The sequence below is a fragment of the Cebus imitator genome, unplaced genomic scaffold, assembly GCF_001604975.1.
Source record: "Cebus imitator isolate Cc_AM_T3 unplaced genomic scaffold, Cebus_imitator-1.0 Scaffold30, whole genome shotgun sequence".
NCBI lineage: Eukaryota > Metazoa > Chordata > Mammalia > Primates > Cebidae > Cebus > Cebus imitator.
In genome coordinates this window covers 2406301-2434160 of record NW_016107345.1, presented here as the reverse complement: position 1 = coordinate 2434160, position 27860 = coordinate 2406301, and the positions used below count along the sequence as shown (strand labels likewise).

The window sequence follows — 27860 nt, the reverse complement described above, 5'->3', positions numbered from 1 at the left end:
GCGATGTGGTCCAAGTGGAGATGGACATGTGGCTCAAGGTTTCTCTTCCATAGCTGAAACTGCAACGGCAAATGCACTAAGCGGCAGAACATAGCAAGCATTTGAAAAATCAGGGGAAACTAGTAACTAGAGGTATTGGAATGGGGTCGCTATTGCTAAGCTCAGTCACAGTTCTAGAAAAAATTATGGCTGACAGTGATTAGAAGGTCGTTGAAAGCCAGCTGTGAAGGCGGGGAGGCTTCCTTAGCATCACACAAAGAAGGGCTCATCTCTGCAGCGGGAGGGCAAGGAGACTAAGGACCAGGCCTAGGATCTAATCATCAGAGTGGTCCAGCTCCAAAGACCGAATTCCCAACCAACATAGGTCTGCTATGCCCAGGCCAGGGCTGTAACTGGGAAAGAATGAGGCATATCTGACAGGGTCATCTGGGTTGATGCTTCTGAAAATCTTAAACGCCTACTCTAGCGCTGGCAAGTGGCACAGTGACAGTCACTAAGTGGCAGAGATAAAGGCCCTGCCTGGGCCCAGCAGCGTGGGCTTCCACCCATAGAGGCTGATTGAGCTATTGCTGCCACCACGTGGCCAGCCTTCCAGCAACAGAGACAAATGCTAAGTCCCAGACAGGACACCACTCCTTGAGAGGACCAGGCAGCCAGGAAGTGGGAAGTTGACTATATCTGGCCGTTTGCATTAGGGAAGGGCCAGAAATTTGTCTGGACAGAATTGGACTATTTTACATATGGGTTTGCCTTTCCTGCCAGCACCTCCATCTGAGAACTTACAGAAAATATGACCCATCGGCACATGACATCAGACCAGGGGGCTCACTTTCCAGGGAAGGAGGTGGAGCAGTCCTGTGATCACAAGATCTACTGGTTATATCACACTCACCACCCAAAAGCTTCTGACCTCATAGCCTTGCAATGGTCTGCTGGAGGCACAGCCGAAGCTCCAGTTCACAGGTGACACTTACTCAAGACAGGACAGTATCTTCCAGGATTGCATACAAACTGAAAACTTTTAGGTGGTTCTGCAACCCCAAAAGGAGAAATGCATGGGTCCAAAGGGGTGTTCCACTTATCACCTCTAGCTGGTGAGTTTCATCTTCTGAAACTCTGGGCTCTGCAGACTTAGAGGTCTGGGTCCCCAAAGAGAGGAACGCTTGTACCAAGAGCTCACTTGAACTATAAGCTGCGTCTGCCACCTAGGCATGTCAAGCTCTTCATGTCCAGCAGGCAAGAAGAGGGGTCATTATTTTATCAAGGGGAATTGACCCTCATCATTAGGAGAAACTTAGGGTTTTCCACTGCACTACGAGGGCACGGAGGAATAAAGGGGACCCAGAAGATCCACTTGGATGTCTCTTGGTATTCTCTCCCTATTTTGATGGTAGCCGAGCAAGTGCAGCAGACTTGTCCTGAGAAAGTTGTGGTGACCAGACATTGAGACACGGCAGAGATGAGCATCTGCATCGCGTCATGAAACCGCTAAGACCAGCATAAGCATGACCTGAGAGTGGGGGAAATCTAGAGTAAACAGGGAAAGAGGGAAGCAATGAGTATTATCTGCAGCTTCAAAATCAGCTACCGTTTTCCTCTTAAGTTTCCCTCAGGAAGAGCATCCCACTGGAATTCCAGTTGATAGTGTTGTTCAAATCTTCTGAAATACTGGAGAGGTGGATCTGGACTATAGTGGATGGGGAGAGGCATCACATAGATCCCCACTTCAAGAAATCTATTCTTTTCCTCTAAGTTGCTGCATGTATTGGCATAAATATCTTCATGTTTGCTTATATTGTCTTATCATTTCAGTATCTGTAGTATTGTTAGAGTTTGTTTTATTTCTGATGTTCCTAACTTGTGTCTGAGTTGTTTTTGTTCTGTTTTGTTTTGTTTTGTTTTAGACAGAGTCTTACTCTGTCACCCAGGCTGAAGTGCAGTGGTGCAATGTCAGCTCACTGCAGCCTCAAACTTCTTGGACTCAAGTGATCCTCCCACCTCAGCTTCCCAAGTAGCTGGGACTACAGACACATGCCGCTATTCCCAGCCAGTTTTTAAAAGTTTTTTTGTAGAGATGAGGTCTCACTATGTTGCCCAGGATGGTCTTGAATTCCTGGGCTCAAGTGATTCTCCCACCTTGGCCCCCAAAGTGTTGGCATTACAGATGTGAGCTGCCACGCCCAGCCTGTCTTATTCTTTTTTTATCAGTCTAACTAGGGTTTTATCGACTTTATTAATCTTTGAAAAAAACAGTTTTTAGTGTCATGAATGTTTTACGCTTTTTATTTTATTGATTTCTTTATTATTACCTTTATTATTTCTTTTTTTGTACTTAGGAATAAATTAGCTCTTTTTTTTTTTAGTTTTTTAATGTGGGAGCTTAGATCTTTGATTTTATACTTTTCTATTTTAATCATTAAAGCCATTTATTTCCCTTCAAAGCATATCTTTAAATGCATCCCATAAATTTTTATATGGTGTTTTCAAGATCATTCAGTTCAAAAGATTTCTAAAGAATCTAGTGACTTCTTCTTTGAACCATGGGTTATTTAGAAGTATGCTGTTTAACTTCTGAATATGAGGCGGGGGGATATTTCAGGTATTTTTCAGCTATTAATTTCTAATTTAATTTGACTTTAGATGAAAACCATACTCTGTATTATTTAAATTTTTTTACACTTATTGAGACTTCTTTTATGACCTAGTATATAGTCTATCTTGGTGAATGTACCATATGCATTGAAAAGAAAGATTTTTTTGCTTTATTGGATGGAGTATTCTATAAATGCCAATTAGATCAAGTTGGTTGATAGTATTGTTCAAATCTTCTATATCTTTACTGACTTTTTGTCTATTTGTTCTACCACTTATTAAGGCAGGAGTGTTGCTATTTCCAACAGTAGTTAAGGATTTGTCTATTTTTACTTTCAGATGTAAGTTTTTGCTAGGAGTATGTCTGCTTTATGTGACATTAATATAGCCACTTAGCTTCTTAGGCTTAGTGTTTGCATGGTATATCTCTTTTTATCCTTTTATTTACTTCTAAACTCTCTGTGTATCTGTATTTATAATGGGTGCTTCTGCATGTTCACTTATAAGTGGGAGCTGAATGATGAGAACATACAGACACATGGTGGGGAACAACACGCAATGGGGCCTGTTGATGGACAGGGAGACAGAACATCAGGAGGAATAGCTAATGGATGCTGGGCTTAATGCTTAGGTGATGGGTTGATCTGTGCAGCAAACCACCATGGCACATGTTTACCAAATATGTCACAAACCTGCACACCCTGCACATGTATCCCTGACCTAAAAATAAAAGTCGAAGAAAATAAATAAATAAATAAATAAAATGGGTGCTTAATGTAACCAAACTGAAGAGGGCAGACAAGAAAGGACAAACCTAAGTAACTTTGGAAAACAGTGTTTTGACTATAAAGCGTACAGTATTGTACTCTACTTTGTAAATCTGTTTTCAGAGGAGTGAGTTTACAATTTTTAAATGGCCTTATGTATATTCTAGGACTCACCATGAACAATGAAAACCAGGTTTCTCACTGTCAGAGAAAGAACTTACAAATAAAGGAAAGGAGGAGACTGTTAGAATGAACACTGTGGTGCTGGTTTAGAATACAATGTATTAGCATGAACTCATGGTACTAGATATACAGCTATATTCATGTAGATAATACGGTATAGATATAGATATAAACATGTATGTGTATATACTGGTTCTGTTGCTGAGAGGGACAAGAAGCCATGATACCCCATGAACAATGAGTATATTTGGTGCTTAGATATTGTTTCTAAACAGCATCCTCCAAGGAAAGCAACTAGGGATCCTTGGAGAAATGTCTGATTCCATGGCTGGAATAGAGTGAGTACAAGATGAATGTGAAATATCTTGTGGTGCCAGAAAGTATGAAAATGCACAAAAATAGTGAAGGTATGTTAAAATGAAACAGAAGAAAACTTGAAGGAGATCCTAGTGGCTAATTCTGGAACAATTTGAACAAAAAAGTAATCATCAGTAGATTATCACACATAAATCGGATAGCTGCCAGTCCACAGTGGTATAAATAAATAATTGGGCTGGGTGTGGTGGCTCACACCCGTAATCCCAGCACTTTGGGACCGCAAGGTAGGATGATCACAGGAGAGTCACTTGAGGCCAGGAGTTCAAGACCAGCCTGGGCAATATAGTGAGAGTGTATCTCTATAAAGAAAGTAATAAATAAATAAATTGGGTGAAGACATTATTCTTCCTTCTGGTAAAATTTCAATGAATAAATGTAGGGGGAATATGGAAATAGAAAGTCACCATTTAGAAGACACAGCAGTAATAATTGTTTCCTTTTCCTCATGAGCCAACAACTACTGGGTATTTGCCAGCCTCCCTTGCAGGTAGATGTGGCCATCTAACTGGCTTCTAGCCAGTAAAATGTGAGCAGAAGTTATGTACTACCCTATGATCATTCTCTTTTCAGCTGACTTAGAGATAGATAATCTAAAGTTCAGTGTGTGGTCCTTGAACCAATAGCAGCAGCAGCAGCACCCATGAACATGTTAGAAATGCAACTTCATGGGCCATACCCTTGGACCTACTAAATCAAACTCTAGGGGTAACACCCAGCTATCAGTGTTTAAACGTCCCTCCAGGTGATTTGGATACATGCTAAAGTTTGAGAACCACAGCCCCAGTGCAACCTTGGAAGGTACATGTGGAGAATAGCAGAGTCTCAGTCAGCTGAGTCCCTGAAGGGCTGCTGGAGCAGAACACTTGTTCCTCTGTCCAAGACGACCAAATGAGGAAGAAATCAGTGTCTACCAAGTTGAACCATTATGCATTTATGTCTCTGAACTACTGTGCTCTAGCTAGCCCTAATTAAATAAATACTCATCTCAGTAATTTTCAGCATTCTTTCTTTTCTAATATACAGACTTGAATTTTAAATTGTTTTTCTAAAGACTGCTTAAGCTGCCTGATGGCTAACCTTGACTGGGCCACAGGGTATGCCCAGATATTTGGCCAAATATTATTCTGGGTGTGTTTGTGAGGGTGTTTTGGATGAGATTAACATTTGTTTATTTATTTATTTTTGAGATGGAGTCTCACTTTGTTACCCAGGCTGGAGTGCAGTGGCACGATATCAGCTCACTGCAACCTCCATCTTCTGGGTTCAAGGAATTCTCCTGTCTCTGCCTCCTGAGTAATGAGGCCACAGGTGTGCACCAACACACCCAGCTATTTTTTTTGTATTTTTAATAGAGATGGGGTTTCACCATGTTGGCTAGGCTGATCTCAAACTCCTGATCTCAAGCGATCTGCACACCTCGGCCTCTCAAAGTGCTGGGATTACAGGCATGAGCCAGCATACCTGGCCAAGATTAACATTTAAATCATAGACTGAGTAAAGCAAGCTGCCCTTCCCAATGTGAGTGGGCCTCATCCAATTAGTTGAAGGCCTGAATAAAAGGCAAAGTAAGAACACTCCACCTGCCCAACTACCATCAAGCTGGAATACTGGTTTTTCCCTGCCTTCAGACTCAGAAACATGAGCTCTTGCTGGGCCTCATGCATGCCAGCCTTTGACTGGCACTCCAGCACTGGCTCTTCTGGGTCTCCGTAATCATGTGAACCAGTTTCCTAATACATATTATTGGTCCTGTTTCTCTGGAGAACCCTAATACAAGCTGCATCTCACCAGTTTTGACATTTAGAATTTTCACTATCATTCAGTTCAAAATATTTGTTTCACTTGATTTATCTGACCTATGGGTTATTTAGAAGAATGTCTTAATTTCTAAACATATGTGGTTCTTCAATTATCTCTTTGTTGATTTCCAGCTTAGTTGTATTGTGGGCAGAGAACAACCTCTGTATGACTGTAATTCTTTGGAATTTGTTGAGGTTCTTTCAGTTCTTGTGGTTGAGGTTCTGCTTGTGGTTCTTTCAATTCTTACGGTTCTTTTCAATTTCTATTTTGACTCTATGTACTGTGGACATTTTTTAAATATATGAAAATTTTTAATCATTATATATTTGGTGAAACAAGTGTTTTATTTATCACGAGGTGACCTTGAATTTTAGAAATGCTTTCTTGCCCTAAAGTGAGTTGTATCTGAGAGTAATATAGTTATGACTGTTTCCTTTGGGTAATATTTTCATGGCTTATCCCCTTAATTCCTTTATTTTCAACTTCAACATACCTTTTGGGTTTAGCCATGCCTCTCACAAACAGTTTGTTGGTCGTCGTTTCAAAATCCTGTCTAATCATCTTTATATCAGAACATTTGGTCATTCCCACTTAACATAACTGTAGTTTGGCCTTGAGCAATGTTGAGGTTAGGGGCACCAACCCTCCACACAGTTAAACAGCCATGTGTAACTTTTGACCTCCCCAAACTAAAGTAGTTACAATCTACTGCTGACTAGAAGACTTACCAATAACATAGACAGTTAGCACACATTTCATATGTCATATATTATATTCTGTAGTTTTACAACAAAGTAAGAGAGAGTAAAGAAAATCATAAGGAAGAGAAAATAAATTTACTATTAAGTGAAAGTGGATCAACATAAAGGTCTTTATCCTTATCATTTTCATGCTAAGTATGAGGAGGAGGAGGAGAAAGAAGAGGGGTGGTCTTGCTGTCTCAGGTGTCAGAGGGACAAGAGGTAGAGAGAGTGGAAGGGGAGGCAGGAGAGGCTGGCACATTCCATATAAACTCTATGGAAGTACATCATAATTTCTGTCTGGCATTTCTGTTTTTTCATTTCTATAAAAATACTTTCCTGTATGACACTCAGTCCATTTTGCATTGCTGTAAAGGAATACCTGAGTTGGGTAATTTATGAAGAAAACAAGGTTTATATGGCTCATGGTCCTGCACACTGTACAGGAAGCATGGAATCAGCATCTGCTTCTGGTGAGGGCCTCAGGAAACTTCCAATTATGGTCGAAGGGGAAGGAGGGCCAGTGTGTTACATGGCGAGAGGCAGAGGAAGAGAGAGTGAGAAAGAGAGAGAGTACGCAAGAGAAAGCAAGGCGATGGATGCCACTCTTTTAAACAACCAGCTGTCATGATGGCATGGAATGAGAACTCACTCATTACTGCGGGGAGGACAGCAAGCCATTCATGAGGTATCGGCCCCTGTCTCCCAAACACCTCTCACTGGGCCTCACCTTCAACACTAGGGGTCAAATTTCAACATGTGATTTGGAGCACACAAATATCCTAACTATATCGGGTCCCAATTCTCATTTCACCTCTTGCTTTTGTTTCATTGCCAGTATCATAGAATGGTCCATGTTGTAAAAGAAGTCAAAAGTAGTCTTGAATAATCAGAATCCTTCTGCCAGATAAGTTGTTTTCTGTCACTGCTTCCTCTACATCTTCTTATCATCTGGCACTGGTTTGGAAGCACTTACCTGTCAAGTCACCTTCTCTTAATTCCTCTGACATGGTATCTATTCGCTCTTGAATTTATCCAAGATCTGTATCTTAAACCTCTTCAGCCCCTATCTGTTTTGCCCATATCCACAGTCTCTTTCATGGTATCTGTGATTGGTTCTGGTGGGAGGTGATTAGATCATGGGGGTGAAATAATGCTTCATTTAAATTCATATTGATGTCCAGTTGTTCTAGCACAATTTTTGCAAGTTAGGAAAACAACAAAAAACACACCCTAAAAATCAGTATCTAATTTAGGAAGGCATAGATCAAATAGTCTGGGTGACTAAAGACACCTCAGTTAAGTTCGTACTAAGATCAATCATATTAGAGAAACTTAAAAGCTAAGATTCACAGGTAATGGTTGAAGAACGTTAGGGCTGTTTATCCTTGACAAGGAAAAGCCTTAAGGAGGAATTCTGTAGTGCATTGGAAGAGCAGGGAGGGGACTGGGAAACAGAAAATCAGAGGTCTAGTACTAAATTGCTGGGCTGGATTTGATAAGCTCCCGAGTTAGATTGGGTTTGGAATCCTGGTCTATCCCTGGTTTTAAAATCTCAATAAAGTTACACCTTTTGAGTCAATTCCCAGGAGAGAACAAAAGAAAATGGGTTATTTTTCCTTACTTGGGCTAAAACACTAATCTTTAAGAATGCCCCTCCCCATGTCAGTCTGTAAAGTTTTATGTTTCAACATCTAGTTGAAATGCCACTTTTCTCCTTGCTACCAGATTTTGCTAAAATAATTAACACAACACTTTCGGAGAACATGTATCATCTTCTGCTAATCCTGAGGCTCACAGACAGTATAATTAAGAGCAACTTACATAAGACAAGCTAGTATTTGTTAAGTCTGACCTTGTAAGATATTCTTTGGGAGAAAAAAAAAAAAAATGAGAGGTTCCCCACTGGCCTCAGAATGTAATCTAGGGTCTATAGACGTTAGCTTCAAAACAGTTCATATACTGTTCTCACTTATGTATTCAACTCTATTGCTTATTATTCCTAATGTTTCATTCACAGCCAACTTCTATACATCTTTCCTTTAATATAAAGTTTCTAAAACATCATCCCAGTGTCAAGTGCTGGTGAATTTTTATGTAGTAAATTAAAAAACACAGGACTAAGATTGAGAGCACCCAAGCCACAAAGTCCAGTTGTGATTAATATTCCTCTGTATGTCATTTATTTATTGGATCTATAGGCTATTGAGAAATGACATGAAATCATTGTATAAACACAGCACTCTGAACAAAAGTCTTGAATTGATTCAATACATATTAAGGCTGTCAGCTGATCTTATGCAGTGCGAACAGAAAGAAAACAAAAGGGAAATCGGGCTGAGGCAGGAGAATCGCTTGAATCCGGGAAGCAGAGGTTGCAGTGACCTGAGATCATGCCATTGCACTCCAGCCTAGGCAATGAGTTGCTCTGTCTCAAAAACAGGCAGGGGGAGGAATCATTTAATTATATTTTGCTGGCCTGAGTTTTATCAGTTGTATAGATGTCACACTAGAACCTTATAAATCATGAACTCACAAATTACCTCTATCACAGCTCCCAATGTTCAGTAATGCGCGCGCGCGCGCACACACACACACACACACACACACACACACACACACAAACTTGGAACATTTGTGCTTGATCACATCAATTTTAACCATTATTTTGCCAGTGCCTTCAGTGCAGAGTACTATTAGAAGAGCCAACAATTTCAGCTTTATGTTAATGTCGAGTTACAATACACATTTTGTCCTGGTTTCCTCACCTACAAGACTGGGCAATGTTTGATGCTAACTACCGTTTAGGAAAACTTTAAGTAAAATAGACAAAATGTAAAGAGGGTAGGCACTACATAGCATTTTATCTGTCATTTGTAATTCCACCTAACATACGTGGATTCATTCAGTTAACAAGTTCTTCCCTCTGTATTTTTAATATCAACTTTCACAAAGGCTGAAATTAAAACATGAAAAGCATTGGAGAAAGGTCAATAAATCTGCAGAAGATATGCAAGATTTCTTACTACACCATGAGGGAGTTAGATTATTTGACCTTTTGGGTCCTATAGACATCACCAAGTCTAACAGATACAAAGTGCTCAAGATAAGGTTTGCTGACTGAATCAAACAAGCCTAATAAAAATGGCAATACATAGGATAATCCTAAGTGTGATTACATTCTCAACAAAATGTTGACATATTATAGAAAACCACATTTTCATAGCATATTTTAATTTTTAAAATTTGAACAATTCAAGTAGAAGTCAGCTAGATAACATAAATACAGAGTAAATGCACATAATTTACAGCCATGTACATAAATGCAAGAGAGCAAACCTCACATGAATGGTCAAAAGTTAAACACTTTTGAAGTTCATTATTTAGCTATGACTGATGGGTCATCATTGTTCACATACACAGGGGGTAGACATTCCAAAAGTTTATAAACACAAAAGCTGAGTCAAACTAGAATTTGGTTTCTAGAAGGAGTAGCATGAAAATCAGCATGTAGGTTAATGGGAAATACAAGCACATGATGGGGAAGAGATCTGAGTGGGCAGAAAGTTTGTGCATTCTATTATATATATTAAAGTTCATCCAATTTAAATTCAGAAATACCTATATTCTTAGGAATGTTAAAGTCATTAGATATTTGAGGAAAAAAGGCTGAACTTTATTTATCAGCTGCAAAGGGGGTCCCTAGAGTACTAATTGTCTGGGTAGAAGAGCATGTAAACAACAAAAGGCAGACATGGACCATTCTTGAAGGGTAAGAAATGGACTGATTTCTAGCACTTAAATCCTTCAAGTCTGAGTATTTTTAGTGATTTAAAACCAATCTAAAAATGCTGAAGTGTCTGTAATCCAGTAATAAACATTATTTTTACCAACCCAAACTCTGCTGGTCCTAGCATAATAATGCTATTGCACAGATAATCTAATGATATTCTACCCTGACTTCAAAGTTACAAATCCATTGGGGGGGGGCATCTAGAAAGAATGGTTTTAGAAAATCCCATATTGAGAATCAAGTCAACTTTCAGTGATCGTTTTCTTCTTAGGATTAAAAGCACTGCATGGTATCCCGAAATCACAGGGTTGGTAATCCTTCAGATTTGAACTCTGAAATTTAAAAGTACATACAATCTAAATAATGAGGACTACCTCTACAACAGAAATAAAAGTTATGATAAACAGATGAAAACAAGTTAAAAAGTCCAATGCTTTGAATATGTTTTTGTTTTTAAACATGAGCCAATTTTTTAAAAACTTCAAAGAAATATTTCAGAGACAAACTTTATATACAACTTTTATATACGGTTTTCCTTTTTGAATTATCTTTGTCACACATAAAGTAAGCTATGGCAGATTGTACTTAGGGAAAAATACAACTGAAATAAAATTCATTGCTCCTTTCCAGTTGTTGCACAAATAAACAATGTCTAAGACTCAAAAGATTTCTTTTCTTTCCAGTACATACATAATACTTTTAAAAGCTGAATATAATGCACTAAAGATCAACATAAGTTTTATTTGCTAAATACAAATAGAAATAGAATATATGTTCATCCTTGAAGGACACTTGACTTGTTATGAATTTGCTACAACTAAATAGTAAGATGTTCCTTAGCTGCTGGTTTTCGTATCATTCTTAATCATTTGTGGGGTACTGAGATCAGTAAGACTAGGGAGAGTCTATCTTACATTCAACACAACGAATGTTTATGAGTCTTCACAAGGCAAATGGCACTGTATTAGGCAGTAGAAATGGCATCTGAAAAGGCAAACATGATAGATTCAGACCTTCTCTACAGATTTGTTACAAACCGTTTTTGGGTGTTTTTGGTATGTTCCTCAAAATACATGTCAGGCTGAAATTTACCATAAAAGGTACTAATAATTCCAAAGGTCAGAAAACGGATTTTGCCTTTGGTCTCAAAATAGATCGGAATACTTTTATTCCAACTGAGCACCTCAAAAACATCCAGTTACTGTTGACCACAAGGAAGTTAAGGTAGGGGAATTTAAGAGGGCACTGTTTCACTGGTGACAGCAGAGAAAGCTTGCAATAACATGCTGCAATATTCTATGTTGGGGGCACTACAGGGTACAGGATACCTAAAACATTTATATTAAAGATCTCCAAAACAACATACTTAAAACCCAGAAAAATGTTAAGAACACTTTCTGCCTAATACACACCAATGTTTTTCTAAAAAGAAATATTACCATGGAATTCTCTCCTACTCTCTCACCCCCCAAAAAGGCCACAAAGTGCTTTCACAAAGAGTCATTCTTTAAAGTAAAGCCATTGCACAAAATGTACAGTTCAGGTATAATGAAATACGTACCACACTGGCGTTTAATCATAGCAGTTTTTATACACCAGTATAGCATAGGCGAAGTCTTTTAACAGAATTATAGCAAACATTTTTATAAGGACCATACTTATAACACATTTAAAGTATTAAAAAGGTACAGCTGACTCAATAGCAAAACTTTAAAGCTACATCCTGTTAGCACATTTATCCCAAATGAACTTGAATCTTTCTATGCTTTACCACTCAGGAAACGAGGACAGAATAAATTTCTTGTCAAAAGCAGTTTGTTCATTTACACAAAACTAGAAGTCAATTAATATCACTATCTGCTGAAGCAGATAGCAGGGCGGCCTTTGTCTATAATATTTATACTGTCCCAAATATTAATGTCACCTTAAAAGAGCAAAACTTTAAATTACCATTTTCTCTACAAAATAAATGTAATCTATTATATATAGACCAGGAAAAAAATCCAAAAGTTCAAACTCTTAATGTGAAAGCAAGTAGAGAAAAGTTCAAAAGTAAAAAATCTTACACTTTATGTAAACAATTCTTAAGTATGACAAACAGGTGATAATTCAAGTTTATTATCTAGTAAGTCACTGAAAAGATAACTGCATTCATTCATGTACCATAAAATTAGAGAAGATATGAGGACATGCTGTAGTCAGTGAAATAGCCGAGAATCAACATTTTACTATTTTGTCCCAAACTCCTACCATGTGTGTTGGGTATGTTAACAATTTAAATATCCACATTAAGCTAAACAACAAGCACCTGTTAGCAGTGGACACCGAAACATTTTAATGCTAAAAATGTACACGATATTTAGACACTATTTCATTGGCTGTCAAAAACAGTGACTACTGCCAAATAATTAAATTTAAAATATTGTGCCAGGTCCTCTCAGGGAAATGTGAAATAATACTGATGATCTCACTGTGATTGTTATTTTAATGGGATTAAAGAAAATCCAGAAGTTACAAATTTATGACTGCCAATACTATCTTTGGAGAGTTACGTAAGTACAGCATATAATTAAAGATGGCTTTTTTTAGAAGACTGCCATAAATCAACAAAACCCAACTGTGTCCGGTGGACATGGTAGAGAAAATGGCAATTTTGAGAGGAGTGCTTCTAAAGGCATTTCCTTGGAGGCTCTGAGGTTTTTTTTTATTCACATTACTGAAAAGTCAAGTAATGTGGTGTGATTACTATAATTCCTACAACACAACTTCCACTTAGAATAGTTACATGTTCCCAAACAAATTTTCTTCTGTCCACCATGCTGGCTTCCATATTCCATGGTCCACTGTCATCTTTTGGTCTTCCTTCGTTGTAGTACAGCAGCCCTCATGCTGCTATCCATTGAGTAGGTAAACCACCAATTCATAGGTGGCCATCATAATGGCTGTGTTTGGAATCTGTCTCACTAGATGAGTTGTCAGACCACGGTAAAGAGACCCATAACCTTCTTCTTGAACAACCAAAGATAGCGTCTGAAAAAAAGATCTGTATTTTGTTCCCTCTTCACGTAGTCTTGTTCTTACAACTTCTGTTTAGGAAAGAAATAAAATCATTTTACTTAAAAATTATTAACATCTTTATACTCTTCTTATAACTGAGCATATCCCATTTATCAGTCTGTAAGTATAAGCTCAGGATAAAAAAGGAGTGGCTTCCAATGTGTAGCTTATTGCAACCAGACACATTATAGTAACACCAAACTTCGAATATGGCCAAAATCATGTACATTAATGATAAGACTTTATAGTCTTCGAATGTAAAAAGACACAATAAAACAAAAGTACCAGTGTATATGCTAGATAAACAGATAAAAGGAAGGACAGATATGAGAAGGAGAATAAGATGAAGCAGCAGGAAAGAGTAGAGGTAGCATCCAGGATGAGTATGAAAAGAATATAGTGAGAAACAAGCAGAAAAGATTTTCTAAAAAGTAAAAGTACAAAGAAACAATAGCATTAATAATCTATTCAAAATAGTCCACATATATGAATGTGAAACATCATGTGGACAAAGAAGCTGAAAATATTCAAAACAGTAGCTGCCAGCTATAAAAACCAGCCTGGGAATCAAATAAGCAAAAGTCACGAACCTTAAAGATTAGTCAGCACAATTTTTCCTCATTTTAAAAGGTGAGATACCGAGAGATTTTGGCCAGCTGAGGGTGGAGGATGGAACAAGAATTCAGAGCTTCCTATGTAACTAACTACTCTTTTACATCCACGATTTCTCAAATTTTTTCAGCAAAATATTCCTGATGGGCCTGGGGAAATAGTCTAAAACAACCCACAGCAATTGTAACTATTTACTTGAAATCTGTTCTGTCTTAAAGATTCATGCCATTTATGTATTTAACTCCAAAATGTCCTGTTTGGCAGGTGTGGTGGCTCATGCCTGTAATCCTAGCATTCTGGGAGACCGAGGTGGGAAAATCACTTGAGCCCAAGAGTTTGGAACCAGCCTGGGCAACCCAGCAAGACTATGTCTCTACTAAAAATAAAAAAAAATTAGCTGCGCATGGTGGCCTGAGTCCATAGTTCCAGCTACTTGGGAGGCTGGGGCAGGAGGATTACTTGAGCCTTGGCGTTCAAGTATGCAGTGAGCTGTGATCATGTCACTGCACTCAAGCTGGATGACAGAGTGAGATCCTGTTTATTAGAAAAAAAAAAGAACAAAGTATCTTGTTTATCAACTGTACCTCTTCTTGTAATGAAATCCTCTCACTTCAAGGGAAAAGACGCTTAAACTTCAAAACTCTATCCCTTACACCTTAGCGGCCACCATCCTAACCCACCCACAGGAGGTCAGTACCTAAACAGTATTGCTGATACTGTCCTATTTTGTCTTCTTTTAGAAAAGTCAGGAACTTCCTTCAGAAAGCTGAGATAAGTTCATAGTCCAACCTAGTCAGAGTTTGTTTCATAAATTATCATTAGAGCAAACACTTATTTTCTAGGCCTGTCTCATTTTTCCTGATACGATATACAATGGAGAAGAAAAATGTTAATCAGTCAAGTGAACAAAAATGAAGCGCTTACATTAAAAAACAAATCTTAAATATGCAAAAATCAAAAGCTACACTTAAATAAAATAATCAAAAAAGCTACCAAGAAACCTCAGCAGGTAGCAGATAAATTCGTAAGTGATTTATCTAGCTGTTAATGAAATAGGCTATTATAAAAACTTAAATACAGAAATAAAAGAAGAAATTATTAACATATACTTATTTGTCAACATGAAACAATGTAAAATATAGCTTGGTCTTTGGGATTACAGACTTTAATTCAAATTTGAGTTTCACCATTATGTAGGTATGTGACCTACTTATTTAATGTTTACAAATAAAATACAAGTTATTTAATGTTTACGTTTCTTTTCAGTACTCCATTTGAAAAGGAGAACAATTCTGGTTATGTTCTAGCATAACAGCAAAAATAAATAGATAATTTTTATGTAGATTAGTAGTAATGTATGTAAACTATCTACCATAGCACGTACATACAGGCTTTTTTCAAAAATTAGAAACTTGCCCCCAAGTCAACAAGCTGAAGTGAGTAAGGGTGGAATTTGACTGACTTCAGAGCTCATGCTCAATCACCACCATGCTATTTGATAGCAAGCATAATACTGACCTATTATTAATACAGTCTACATTACTTAACCAGATTTAATTTCATTATGAATTCCCAAGAATTGTATTTTGTTATGCCAGAATGCAGTAAAATTATAAATCTTTAATAAGTGAGGTGTTGGCTGGGGTGGGAAAATATTTCTGATTTAATAAAATATTACTCACATAAACCCAACTGTTCTTACCATGTGGATATGCTATAGTTGTGGCACAAGTTTTTGAGGTGGCAGCAGCTAGCATCATTCCCACAAAATCTGATGCTTCTTTCACAGACTCTTCATCATTTTCCATTGTAGAAGCAGTCTTATGTTCCAGTAGTTTTTGTTTTATACTTTCATAAATAACAAAATGGATAACAGTCTCTGATATACCAGCATATGAAGCAGACATGCCCCTATAAAATCCTTTTAGTCCATCTGTCTGATACACTTTACGAACACATTCAAAAGCACCCATTCGCCTTTCCCCACGGTTCCTAAAAAGCAAAAAGAAACATCTCACTGATAAATCAAATAGCACAGGTTTTTAAATAAAGTAAGTAAAGTATGGTAAAATATGTCACTCTAACAATAAAGAATGGACTTCTTTAATTCATAAAGAATTAAATTAGAATTTTAAAACAATATTCATATTATAGATTTCCTATTCATTTGTCCCAAATTTGTCATATTAAATGGGTGATATAAATTCCAGTTCTAAATAAGTTGAATTTCCTTTGCATTTAGTAACACAAATAGAATGACTGAGACACTAATGATGATAGCATATCATAAAGCAAGCAGTGTGATTAATTAAAATTCTCTGCACATGAGGGATTCTCTTCCAACCCCATTCACAGTCTCCCCAAGAAGTGATAGCATGAATATAAGTCAAACTCCCTGTGATCATTTAAAGGCAATGGCCATGTCAGTCTCCCTGGTTAATATGAATGAGAACCTATAATGTAATAAAGTATTTATTCAGTAATCTAAGACAAATTTTTTAGTTCTCCTTAAGGGGGCAGTACTTACTCTTATAGAATACAAAATCTCCTCCTACATATGCATATAATTTTGAGTTTTAACAATATTTGTTACCTTACACTGGTTCCACCAAAAGGACTTTATCTATAAGAGATAGGTTTAAATGCTACCTATAAAAGAAATATAAAATTTACCTATTTGTAAATTATTTCTAACTTGTTTCTGACATAAAACCACAACTACAACACTCATCTAATCACCTACAGATTCCACCAGTTTTATGAGCTGATTGTCTTTAGATATTGAACACCTATTAGATAAATGACACACATAACCAACTGTAACTAGTTTCCGCCATTAGAGATCCTTGTTACAAATCCTAAAAGGTGACATACGAGCCCTATTTTTGTTTTTTCTTCTTCTTTTTTTTTTTTTTTTTAACAGATGGAGTTACTGTGAAGAGTTTTCACAACTATTTACGCTGGTAAAACAAATGCTGTTAAATCACCTTATGCGTCGTTTTCAACAGCAGTGGGGCTAATTACCCAGAATACGGTCTCACCGATGCAGTTTTCATGGAAATAGAAAATTCAAATAGAATATATAATATTGAATTTAAGATTTGGGGGGTTAAAAAAAGAAAACTTAACTTTATAAAATTATTTATTCTATTTTAAGCCTTCTATCATATTTTCCCATCCAGTTGTTTGGTTTCTGTGGTCCAGCTTTATTTACAGGCATATAAAATGAAATTGTGAGATGTTTTGCAAGCTTCTTTTTACTTTGAGTAGCTTTTAATTTGTATGTTTTTGTTTTATGTGGATGAAGAGCATTTTTTTAATGCTTTTGTGCAATAGGTTCCAACACACATTTATTAGACATCTGTTTAAATTGTAGCATTTATTCTGCTAAACTGAAAGGGAATATAGATGGAACTCCAAAATGTGTACATTCAGCTGTTTTGTTGTTCCTTTTTCATGGGTTATTGTGAGGATGCTGTTATTGGGGTTGTGTGTGAGTGCCTGTGAGCCAGTGATGCCTCGGGCCGCGCTGTGGGGCCACCTCGGTCCTTCCTGGGTCCTGGTGCCTTGGCCCCCAACATGCTTGTGGCCAGGCCGCCCTGGTACGGGGCCACGTGGCCTCAGACTGTGAGAGCGGAGCTGCCCTGGCCCAAGCGCTGCAGCGGCCTGAACCCCTGGGCTTTGCAGCCTTGCTTGTTTTCTCTGAACGGCAGCAGGACGGCATTCATAGCGATTCAAAGGGTGGCATTGGGTTGGACGTTCTGGGTACGAGCCAGCCTGTTACCACATTGTACGTGAATGTTTCATGTGCTCTCAAAACATAGAAAATAAGTTTAGTGCACATAGCTAAATCACTAAACATCCAGTTTCTCTGTTTCCTCAGGAAGTCATTACTGCACCACCACATCACGTGACCTTAACATGAGCAATGTATTTCTCTGCCTTGACGTTTAAATAAACTAAATAAATTGAGATAAGTGGATTAGAAAATCATTCAAATTATACCATAATCTGTACAAATATTATGTCCCCTGCCAGGCAGGGGACAGTGCAGGCAGTGGCCACATGGCCAGGGCCCCGCAGGAACGCGCTGAGGCCTCCCTCAGCCACCAGGTGTCCTTCGCACTCAACGGTGCATCTGAGGAACGAACTGCAGCTTGAGTGTCCCCTAAGATGTGCCTGCCCTCCGTGTGAACGTCCACTCCTGTGGTTTAATTGGCTGTCAGACGCATTTTCCCAGACGAAAGCAAGGTGGGGTTAGGAGACGGCAGTGCAGCCACCCAGCCTTTACCAGCAGCGTGCGGCAGACAAAGGCAGTGAGGTGTGGAGGTGATCACGCAGATTGATGTTTTTGACTGTTTAATTTGAAAGTTTACATTTTTTATGCTTTGTGTTGGTGTGTAATTTTTGTACTCTTGGTGGCTAGTTTTTGTCTAAAATCTTTTTTGGAATATTGCTTAAATGTTTTTATTTTATGATAGTGAAGCTTGTATTCAGTGTTTTGCCAATTAATATTATATGCTTGTAATAAAAGCAAAAGAAAAACTTAAGTGAAAGTCTTCCTGGCTGGAAATGTATTACATGAAACATTTGTGCGAGCATGAGAGAGATGACTTGCTCATTGGATGAGCAATCCCGTGGGTATTGGACAGACCACTCAGGCAGCCTGGCCACACACGCACTGGCCACACACGCGTGTGCTCAGACCACATGCCTGCACACAGCACACATGTTCACACAGAAACCACACACGAGCCCACGGCTCCCTCCCTCACCCCAGCCCTCCCCGCTCCCAGGTTAACCACCATCTCGATTTGCATCAGGTGGCATTTGTAAATTTTCACCCTGGGTACAACCCTCATTTAAATTGGTCTGGCATTTGCTACCAGAGTTTGGGCCAGAAACTGTAAATCTTCGTTTGTCTCCTTGCAGAAAGACAGGCTGCTGCAGTTTGGAGCTGGCTATGCCAAGGAAAATAATATGGCTAAAAAAGAACCTACTGATTCCCATAGATGTGTCAACTTGAGAGATCAATGTGCCATCTCCCTAGACAATTTGCTACCCCTCCCCCAAAAAAGCACTGTGACTGAAACTTTAGTTTTTAAAGATTAATATACAACCATTTTGAAACTGAGAAAACTAGAGTTGGAAGGAAAGGAGAATATGGCCAAAATTATATTCTCGCAAACTTCGGATCAGCAATCTTTAAAAGTAAGTTTAGTCTTAAGACTTACATAGGCTGGGTGAGATGGCTCATACCTGTAATCCCATCACTTTGGGATGCCGAGGTGGGCAGATGACCTGAGGTCAGGAGTTCGAGACCAGCCTGGGTAACATAGGGAAACCCTGTCTCTACTAACTAAAAATACAAAAATTAGCTGGGCGTGGTGGTGGGCACCTGTAATCCCAGCTACTCGGGAGGCTGAGGCAGGAGAATAACTTGAACTTGGGAGATGGAGGTTGCAGTCAGCTGAGACTGCGCCACTGCACTCCAGCCTGGGTGACAGAGCAAGACTCCATCTTAATTTAAAAAAAAACAAAAAAACACGTAACTGACTCAAAGTGTATTTTACTTATTTTCGGCAAGTCCATCTTAGAAATGTCAAAGTATTGGCTGAAACCCCAAGCAGACAATAATGTCAGCATCAACTGCAGGGAGTGGACACAAGACCTCAAAATTGGGTCCACCCATGCTGGGGACTGGGCCACAAAGCCATGGCAGCCATGGGCGCCTGGGGTCTCAGAGCTTCAAGCTCCACCTGAGCATGGTGGCGGGGGCCGTGCACCAGGACCCCAGAAAAAGGCACCTCTGGAAGCCGGTTCCCATGGGTTCTGTAGCAGGTTGAGGCTGCTGTAGCAGGGATGCTCTCAGCAGAGCCAGGCCTTGGCCTCTGCTCACTGGTGGTTTTGTTTCTCCCGTGCAGTTCTGTGTGCATAAGGCAAAAGTCCCGTGTTAGTCATTCATGTGTGTTATTACACCCGTGACTGGGTGAAGGCCGAACAGTATCCCCTGAAATGCAGCGGAGGGACAGAAAAACAAAGACACTGGCTGTGATGAGACCCGCACTGTCTGCGTTCGGGAAGGCAGGGCCTTCTGCGGCTATGAGGCCTCTGAGGCCCGCCAAATCCACCCAATGTGGATGTCTGTGTGGCTTCTGGTTTTTAAGGCTAAAACTGCCTCGAGGGGCACTGAGTCCCTCCTGAGGGGCTGTGTCGGGCTGGCCTGCATTGGCTGGGAGGCCTTTGTCCTGATGGCGCTCTGCAGAAGCTGCACCGAACGTCCCCGTTAATAGCATTATATTGGCCGGGCGCGGTGGCTCAAGCCTGTAATCCCAGCACTTTGGGAGGCCGAGGCGGGTGGATCACGAGGTCAAGAGATCGAGACCATCCTGGNTTTTTTTTTTAACAGATGGAGTCTCAGTAGTGCAGTAATGGCTCATTGCAGCCTCAAACTCCTGGGCTGAAGCAATCCTCCTTCCTCAAGCCTCCCAGGTAGCTAGGACTACAGACATGCATTTTTTTGTAAGATGAAGTCTTGCAATGTTGCCCAGGCTGATCTCTGGCCTCAAGCAATCCTCCTGTCTTGGCCTCCCAAAGTGCTGGGATTACAGGCATGAGCCACTACACCCAGCCCTCAGCCCTATAAACTAGAATCCTCAAGTCAACCTTTCATTATTACCCCATCCCTAACCAATTCCCCACCCTCACAAGCATAAGAATTGTGCTAGCTTGTGCTATAACTGTAAGTGGGAAAAAAATAATATTAAAGAGTTTTAAGTCATGCCTGTAATCCCAGCACTTTGGGAGGCCAAGGCACAGATCACTTGAGGTCGGGAGTTTGAGACCAGCCTGACGAACATGGAGAAATCCCACCTCTACTGAAAAAAAAAAATACAAAATCAGCTGGGTGTGGTAGTGCAAGCCTGTAATCCCAGCTACTTGGGAGGCTGGGGCAGAAGAACTGCTTGGACCCAGATGGCAGAGGTTGCGGTGAGCCAAGATCGTGCCATTACACTCCAGCGTGGGCAACAAGAGTGAAACTCCATCTCAGAAAAAAAAGAAAAAGAGTTGTAAGTCATGCTTTTCCTAGATTCCTTACAGAGCAACCCTAAACATAGTGAAACCTAACTCTGGTAGTTTACAATAGTAAACTAGCATCCTGTACTTTCTAAGCTTTGGAATAAGTCTTAGTTACTATTACTTTTCAGATATTTGGCTTTAAGAAATAAACTTGGAGTTTTGCTACAACACTTAAGATTTCATTAAAATATCTATTTTAGATGAAACAATTAGATATTTCTTTTCAAGTTTCCAAACAGTATATAGTTCAACGTGACAGAAGATGGAAAACAGGTATCTTAGCGGGCATAATTGTTAATGATTTGTTAGCTTTTAAACCTATTGGATGTAACACTATTTTCCAAACACCAAAATATAAAAACAGAAGAAACATGTTATACACAGAACCTACTCCAGACTAAAAGTCTAAAACAGTTCAAAACCATTATTATTGTAACATATAACATAGGACCATCTCTCTACTTAAAAGTATTATCTTTCCCTAGTCTCTACTGTAAAGTCAATAGGAGAGTTAAGATGGCAAGACTCTATACAACACTGCTTTTGGCCTACTCTCAGTTCCCAGAACACCAAAGGCTCTACACTTTAGAACCTCTCAAGTTTGCAACAGTTGGTTCCTCTGCTTAAAATAGGTTCAAAAAACCATTCCTTGATTACTCCATTTAAAATTAGTTCCCACTGTTTCCAAGTGCATCTCTAAAACATAGCAGCATCTGCTAATACAGATTTGTTGAACGAATGAATCTTGCTATTGTAAAGTGGTCTGTGGTAACAGATGATATACGCAAACTATTTCTCAGCCTAGAGTTCTCTATACATAAGGTCACTAAATTTAAGCAATGATTCTCAAACATTCAGTCTAGACTAGCTGACCTTGTGGTTTATTTAGCTCTGCGAGGCCAAGTATAAATACCCATGCAGGGGAAGTACTACCTTTTGGCTGGGTTAATTTATCTCTTTCTTTTCTTGTTTTTTCTCTATGGAATCTTTCTAGCCACTCTTTTTAAAACAAAACAAAAAAAAACAACAACACATATTAATAATACACCTTTCTCACCTGGAAAAGCTCATACTGTCAACTATTACATTATCTTTTTTCTGATGGCAGACCCAAGTTTGAAAACTAAACTACAACAACAAAAAACAAATTCAGCAGCAAAAGGTAAGAAAAAAAAAATCTGTAGAAAAAAATTAGTTAAGTCCACTTTAACCATTGTAAGGAGTTAACATACCTTGCATCAAGCTGTAACCGAGTCTTTATAAGCCAAATGGGGTTGGTTGCTGTGATTGCAGTAAAACCTAAACAAACATGTTTAAAATGAACTCTGGTAAAAATGAAGAATACACTATTAACTTTAAGGTTTTAAAAATTATATCAATCTACATTCAAGAAAATGTATATAAATATTTAAACTATTAATTTGTGTGTATGTTACTTTCATTTTACAAATCCATACAATGACAAACATTAATCTTCATTTCCAATCTATATCAATTCTCAAATTCTGTCCTTAACTAACAGATTCTTTTAAGAGCAAAACAAATATGAATTGCTTTTAAAATTTAGAATATCCTTTAGGGTACTCTCTACTGTCTAAGCTGAATTCAGAAATCCATCTCTACAACACATAGACATTTTGTGTATTCTATGGCTAAAAAGCATGCACTTGGGATCCAAAAAACCAGTTAGAAAAACAGCTACCTGGGATTCAATTAGCATCCCAAATCACCACATTCAAAATGAATTCTCCATAAATGTCAAATTTTACCAATATTTTGATCTTTAGTTGATTATATAGTAGAAAAGACTGTTGTTTGGCCCATGAATACTTTCTACATATTACTAATACTGTTAAAATAATGGTATCACAGAAGTAAGATTTTTGTTAGGGTTAATAGGACAGATCTATTTTCATCTACTTAAACACATACAGAAACTCAAAAGTTCAAAAAATTACAAATTGGAAGCTCCCTCTTACTTTTATAGACATGGAAGAAAGAAACTCAGGGTAGAAGACAGCTCTAGTTTACTTTAAAAGTAAAGTACTATGTACTAAGTATTGGTGCAAAATGGTGGTCACCTAAGATGGCTCATTCCAGGTAGTAAATTAAGATCTACCTGGAACAGTCTGTTTCTAGGCTACTGTATATGTTTTACTTGCCACCTTCCTAGCTATGGAAAAATAGCACACTAAATACAGTCTTGACAGAAACTTACAAAGATTGCTCTATCTACACAAAACAGGGTTTTAGTTTACACAGACTTCATATAACTACTCACGTTAAGCTACATTTATTCAACTGGCCTTTAAATTCAATAAAAACTTATGTGCAGAAATGTTTAAGGATCTTAACTGTTTTAATATTCCTATCAAATACTAGCAGGTCAAGCACATTATTTTTATAAAGGTAGCTTATGATCACTATATTTAAGATGAGTAAAGTACTTACAGGAACAGAAGTGCTATAATGTACTTAAGAATAATTTTTAAAAAAATTAATATTGATATACAGATCCAATCATAAACCTTTCTTGGCTTTCAAAGGTATTATCTACATATGCAAAATAATTAGACTAAATTGTTTACAAAGCTGAATTTGGTCTCACAAGGTTCTTTTCTATGTCAGTAACTGGTTAACTCAAATTTTACTTCCTTCACCCACTGTTTTAACACTGTAGAAATAGCCAGATGTTACACAGATGGATGCTCCAATTAAATCTATTTAGCAAACAAGATAAATAGAGCAAAAATTCCGTTTAAATAACTCCTTTAATACTTTTGTAAAGATTACATAGTCTACATTTCTCTTAAGTGCTTTTAATACTACATACATAAGTATAAAACTAGAATGGGACCAAGAATTTTAGGCGCATCAGCAGGTACTAAATTGATAAAATTTAAAGTGTTGAGCAGATTGCCAGGAACATCTTTTTAAATAAAAGGTTCTTTTCATGCATCTATTTTTGGTAAAAGAAATGAAAAGAAAAACATAAAACTATCAGTCCAGTTTAAATATTTTTCTTGCATGGTTCTAGCTTAACTGAGAACAAAGTGGTAGAGTATTATTTTTTTCTTCTTTTGAACCTCATTTTTCTAAGTGAAAAGGCTAGGATATTCAAATTATATTTTAAAGCAATCAGACATCAATATTCTGGTAAAACTCCAATTTAATGATCCTTGTTTTATAAACTTAAATATTTGTATTAGCTGAATGTCTGTACAGCAAAATTAAGGGTTTATTAGTAAAAAGCTGCTAAGCAGCATAAACCAACAAAATATTCTGCATTACTAACAATAATTTTTATTAATCATTTTGTAGAACTCTTAAGAAAAACAATTTGCTTTTTATTGAATTTTAAAAGCTTAAAAATGGGAATCATTACATCAAACTTAAAAAAAAAAAAGCCAATCTAGGTGAAAGTTCTCATTCATCTTATTATGCTTATTTGTAAAGAAGATGGGCACCTAAGGTTTTTTTTTTAAATAAAAGCTCTATTTCTAAAAACATAAAGTTAATACCCAAGCTTCTGTCCATAATACTCTTCCAAGTCACAAAAGATTTTGAGGCTGGAAAAAAACCCATACATAAAAAACTTTACAATACAATAAATTTTTGTAAATGTTAGGAATAAAACTTTTTAAAGATCCCAAAATTATAAATTATTCTCTGTACATATTAGTATAATGTCAGAAAGCAAACAACAGGTATTTCTCACTTAACTAAAACTCATTTCCAAGCACAAATTAACCTATGTAACAGGACACATTAAAATTTAGGTAAGTGAGAGAATGTCATCTTATCCCTATGTAATTGCTATTATCAGCAAGCTATGTTTACTACGGTTGCTCTGGCTCAATTCTCCTAATGAGAGCTAGCTCTTAATAAAGACACTAGCCTAACTGCAAGCAAACCATAGGTTATATGGTAAATATAGGTAGGTAAATAATCTAGGCACAATCCGCTATTAGCCTTTTACCACTTAAAACTCAGGTCCTTGAGTTTTATGCTATTATTCTCCTAACCAAAGACACTTTAACAAACTAAATAGACATTACTAGACTAATTACATCTAATAAATATAATCTACTAATCTAATTAATAAAGCCAATGGAATAAAACAAAAATTTATCATAACTTAGCATTATATATGGTAAGGCAATTTGAGGTTAGCCAAAGCTAAACATTCTTTGTACTACTTATAAGACGAACGCACACAAAGATACTGGGAATGGTGCCCCTGAAATTTAGAAATTGCCTATTACTTTTTATTTTTCATTTTAATTTTGTGACATTTTGATAACATGCTAATTTATATTAAGATTCTGAGCACCCAGTGAAACATTAAAATGAACTTAAGATGACATGAGGGATCCATTTGTAAGTGAAGAAGAACTAATATTGTTCCACAGTCAGTTAAAGCAAAGTGCCAGTATATTGGCCATATTGTTAGTAGGGTGGTTAGCGTATTAGAAAGCTTAAAAAACATTAAAAAAAAAAAACTATTTTAAAAGTTTTGCTTTATTGAAGACTCCATTTGATAGTTGTCAACCAATTAAAAACCAGATTAACAGAAAAATTCTGCTTAAACTTGCTGAAAATGTTTTCATTAAGTGAGTGATACCTGTAGTGTTGCATTTTCAGTACTTTTTATTTCAACTAACTTCTGTAAGAACAAAGCCCACCTAACCTCCTAAGAGAAATGTATTAATACTACTTTTTAAAGTAATTAAAACTAAAACAGCTAAGATCCCATATATTCTTATCCTGCATTTATTTGCAAAGTAATGATATTAAAATCTATTTATTTATTTAGTTTTTTTGCAAAAAAGCTCTAAGAAAGCCAAGTATCAAAAGACAAAAGAATGGAAAGCATTGTATTAGGCTTTTAAATTATGTTATGCTAAGCAAAGAGAACTATGATTTTGTCTAAAACTTTTAAGATAGTATAATATCATTTATAGCAATACATATATATATATATAGTTAACAAATTCTTTGGGGGTCAAGGCTGTTATGGCCAAGCTGAAGACCCCAGGCTTTTATTACATGATGACTGAAAGTTATCTTTCTTCCTTCTAGAAGGAATATTATAATGGGATCAGACTTAGCCTTTATAAAATACGCAATGCACACACAAATTCAGGAAATAAAAGTTAATTTCCCGCCTTCTAATTCCACAGCTATTACAAAATCCCAGGGTGTGTTTCTTATACTACAGGCTGCAAGAGATGCTCAGATCAGTACTCACGAGGTTTAAGTTAGTCCATATTTCTACAGGAAGTGACCTGCGGATGGGGAGCATGAGATGACACGATCTCACTCTTTTCTCGGGAGAAATGTACAGTAAATGCCTAAAATAGACACAGGCTTTTCTGTATCATAACAACAAGCAGTGACCTCATCAGAAACATGTGTACAAACTGAATCCCATTGGAAGGATTTGAGAAATATTTACTGTGAGATCTAACTTTTTTGAAAATTTTAAGTTTAAAAAAAAGAAATATCAAAATGGGCCATTTAAAAAAATGTACCGAGTACTGAAAATCCTGCCATCTGCAGCAGTTTCAGAATCTAAATACTTACCTAAAAGAAGATCAATTCTGCCTTAAAGAAAAAATGCTAACCTTGTCAAAAGGGAATATTTAGAGGGGATCATCACGTCCCATTTTCCTACCACTATTATCTACTATGATTAAGGAGCTGAAAACACAATTTCTATTCTTTAACAATCAGCCTACTTAGTAAATCTTAAAAAAAAAAAAAAAGCCCAACAGAATATTCAAGTAACTTCATTTTGGAGCTATTTATATAAATTTTTAATAAAATAAAGTATATATTGCTACAATAGTACCTTTCACCTTTTGCACTATGGCCAGTAATATTGCACATCCATATTTATGAAATATTTTGCATTATTTTGTATTTAATTTCTTGTGTTCTACAAAACAAAAAACAGGAAGAATGTTTACACACAAACACACAAAACATCTGTCCAACCATCCATCTGGCTGAATTAACTGCCATGGACAAATAAAATATTGTTTAAAAATATTTCATAAATGCAAGACAATACCTGTATTTAATGAGTAAAAGCCTTTATTATAATGAAGTTTAAATCTAATAGAAAAACATAAATTGAAAAATAACAGTGTATACTGTAAGCAAATCAAACCCACTAGGTATGTAGGAAACATTCAATAAATGTAAGTATTTTAAAAACTGAGAAGTAACTGTATGAATATATAATCCAATTAAAATCAGAATTCATTTCCTGTACATTTATAATGTTGTATATAAAAGTATATACATGCCAGATAAAATCTTTTAAAAATTGGGAATTACTATAAAGAAAGAAGTAATAAATTTTTTTTGCATACATCTGTGCCTAGGTGTGTATACAGAGGAATATACAGTTAATTTAAACAAAATATACAGGCAAGAAAATAGATACCCTGAATAGCTAAGATTTATTTAGTCTGTCAAAAGTCATGTGTAAGAGGAAAAACAGGCAGGCAAAATATTAAGAGTCAACATTATTTAATTTGATTATCCTCACAAATGGAAAAACTTTAATGCATGAAAATTTATAACTCAATTTTAAAGGCTTACAAATTCTATAGTGTGCACTACAACAAATAAAAAGATCCACTTTAAATAAACTCTCCTTTTAATAAGTACATTTTTAGTATCTAACTTAAACATGAGTTCATATGGATAAAATGCAAAATGAATTGAAAGGTCACTTGGAATAAAAATTACATATACACTCTGTCTTATAAATCCTTAATGGGTGTGCTATTTGGTGTGCTAAAATCTTGCAGACAGTATCATTAACGGTCTATTTTAGTGTGTTTT

The 27860-nt window shown here is 37.1% G+C and overlaps 1 protein-coding gene across 1 annotated transcript in view; it reads right to left on the bottom strand.

Moving 5' to 3' along the window:
- Window positions 1–12960: 12960 nt before the first annotated feature.
- The window catches only part of SLC25A36 (solute carrier family 25 member 36), a 36178-nt gene continuing 21278 nt past the window's right edge, over window positions 12961–27860 (bottom strand). The window contains exons 5-7 of the mRNA XM_017523719.2: window positions 22235–22301; window positions 15625–15914; window positions 12961–13339 (exon numbers count right to left, since the gene is read on the bottom strand). Coding sequence (XP_017379208.1) covers window positions 13146–13339; window positions 15625–15914; window positions 22235–22301 — 551 coding nt within the window. The 3' untranslated portion in view covers window positions 12961–13145. The remainder of the gene's footprint in view (window positions 13340–15624; window positions 15915–22234; window positions 22302–27860) is intronic.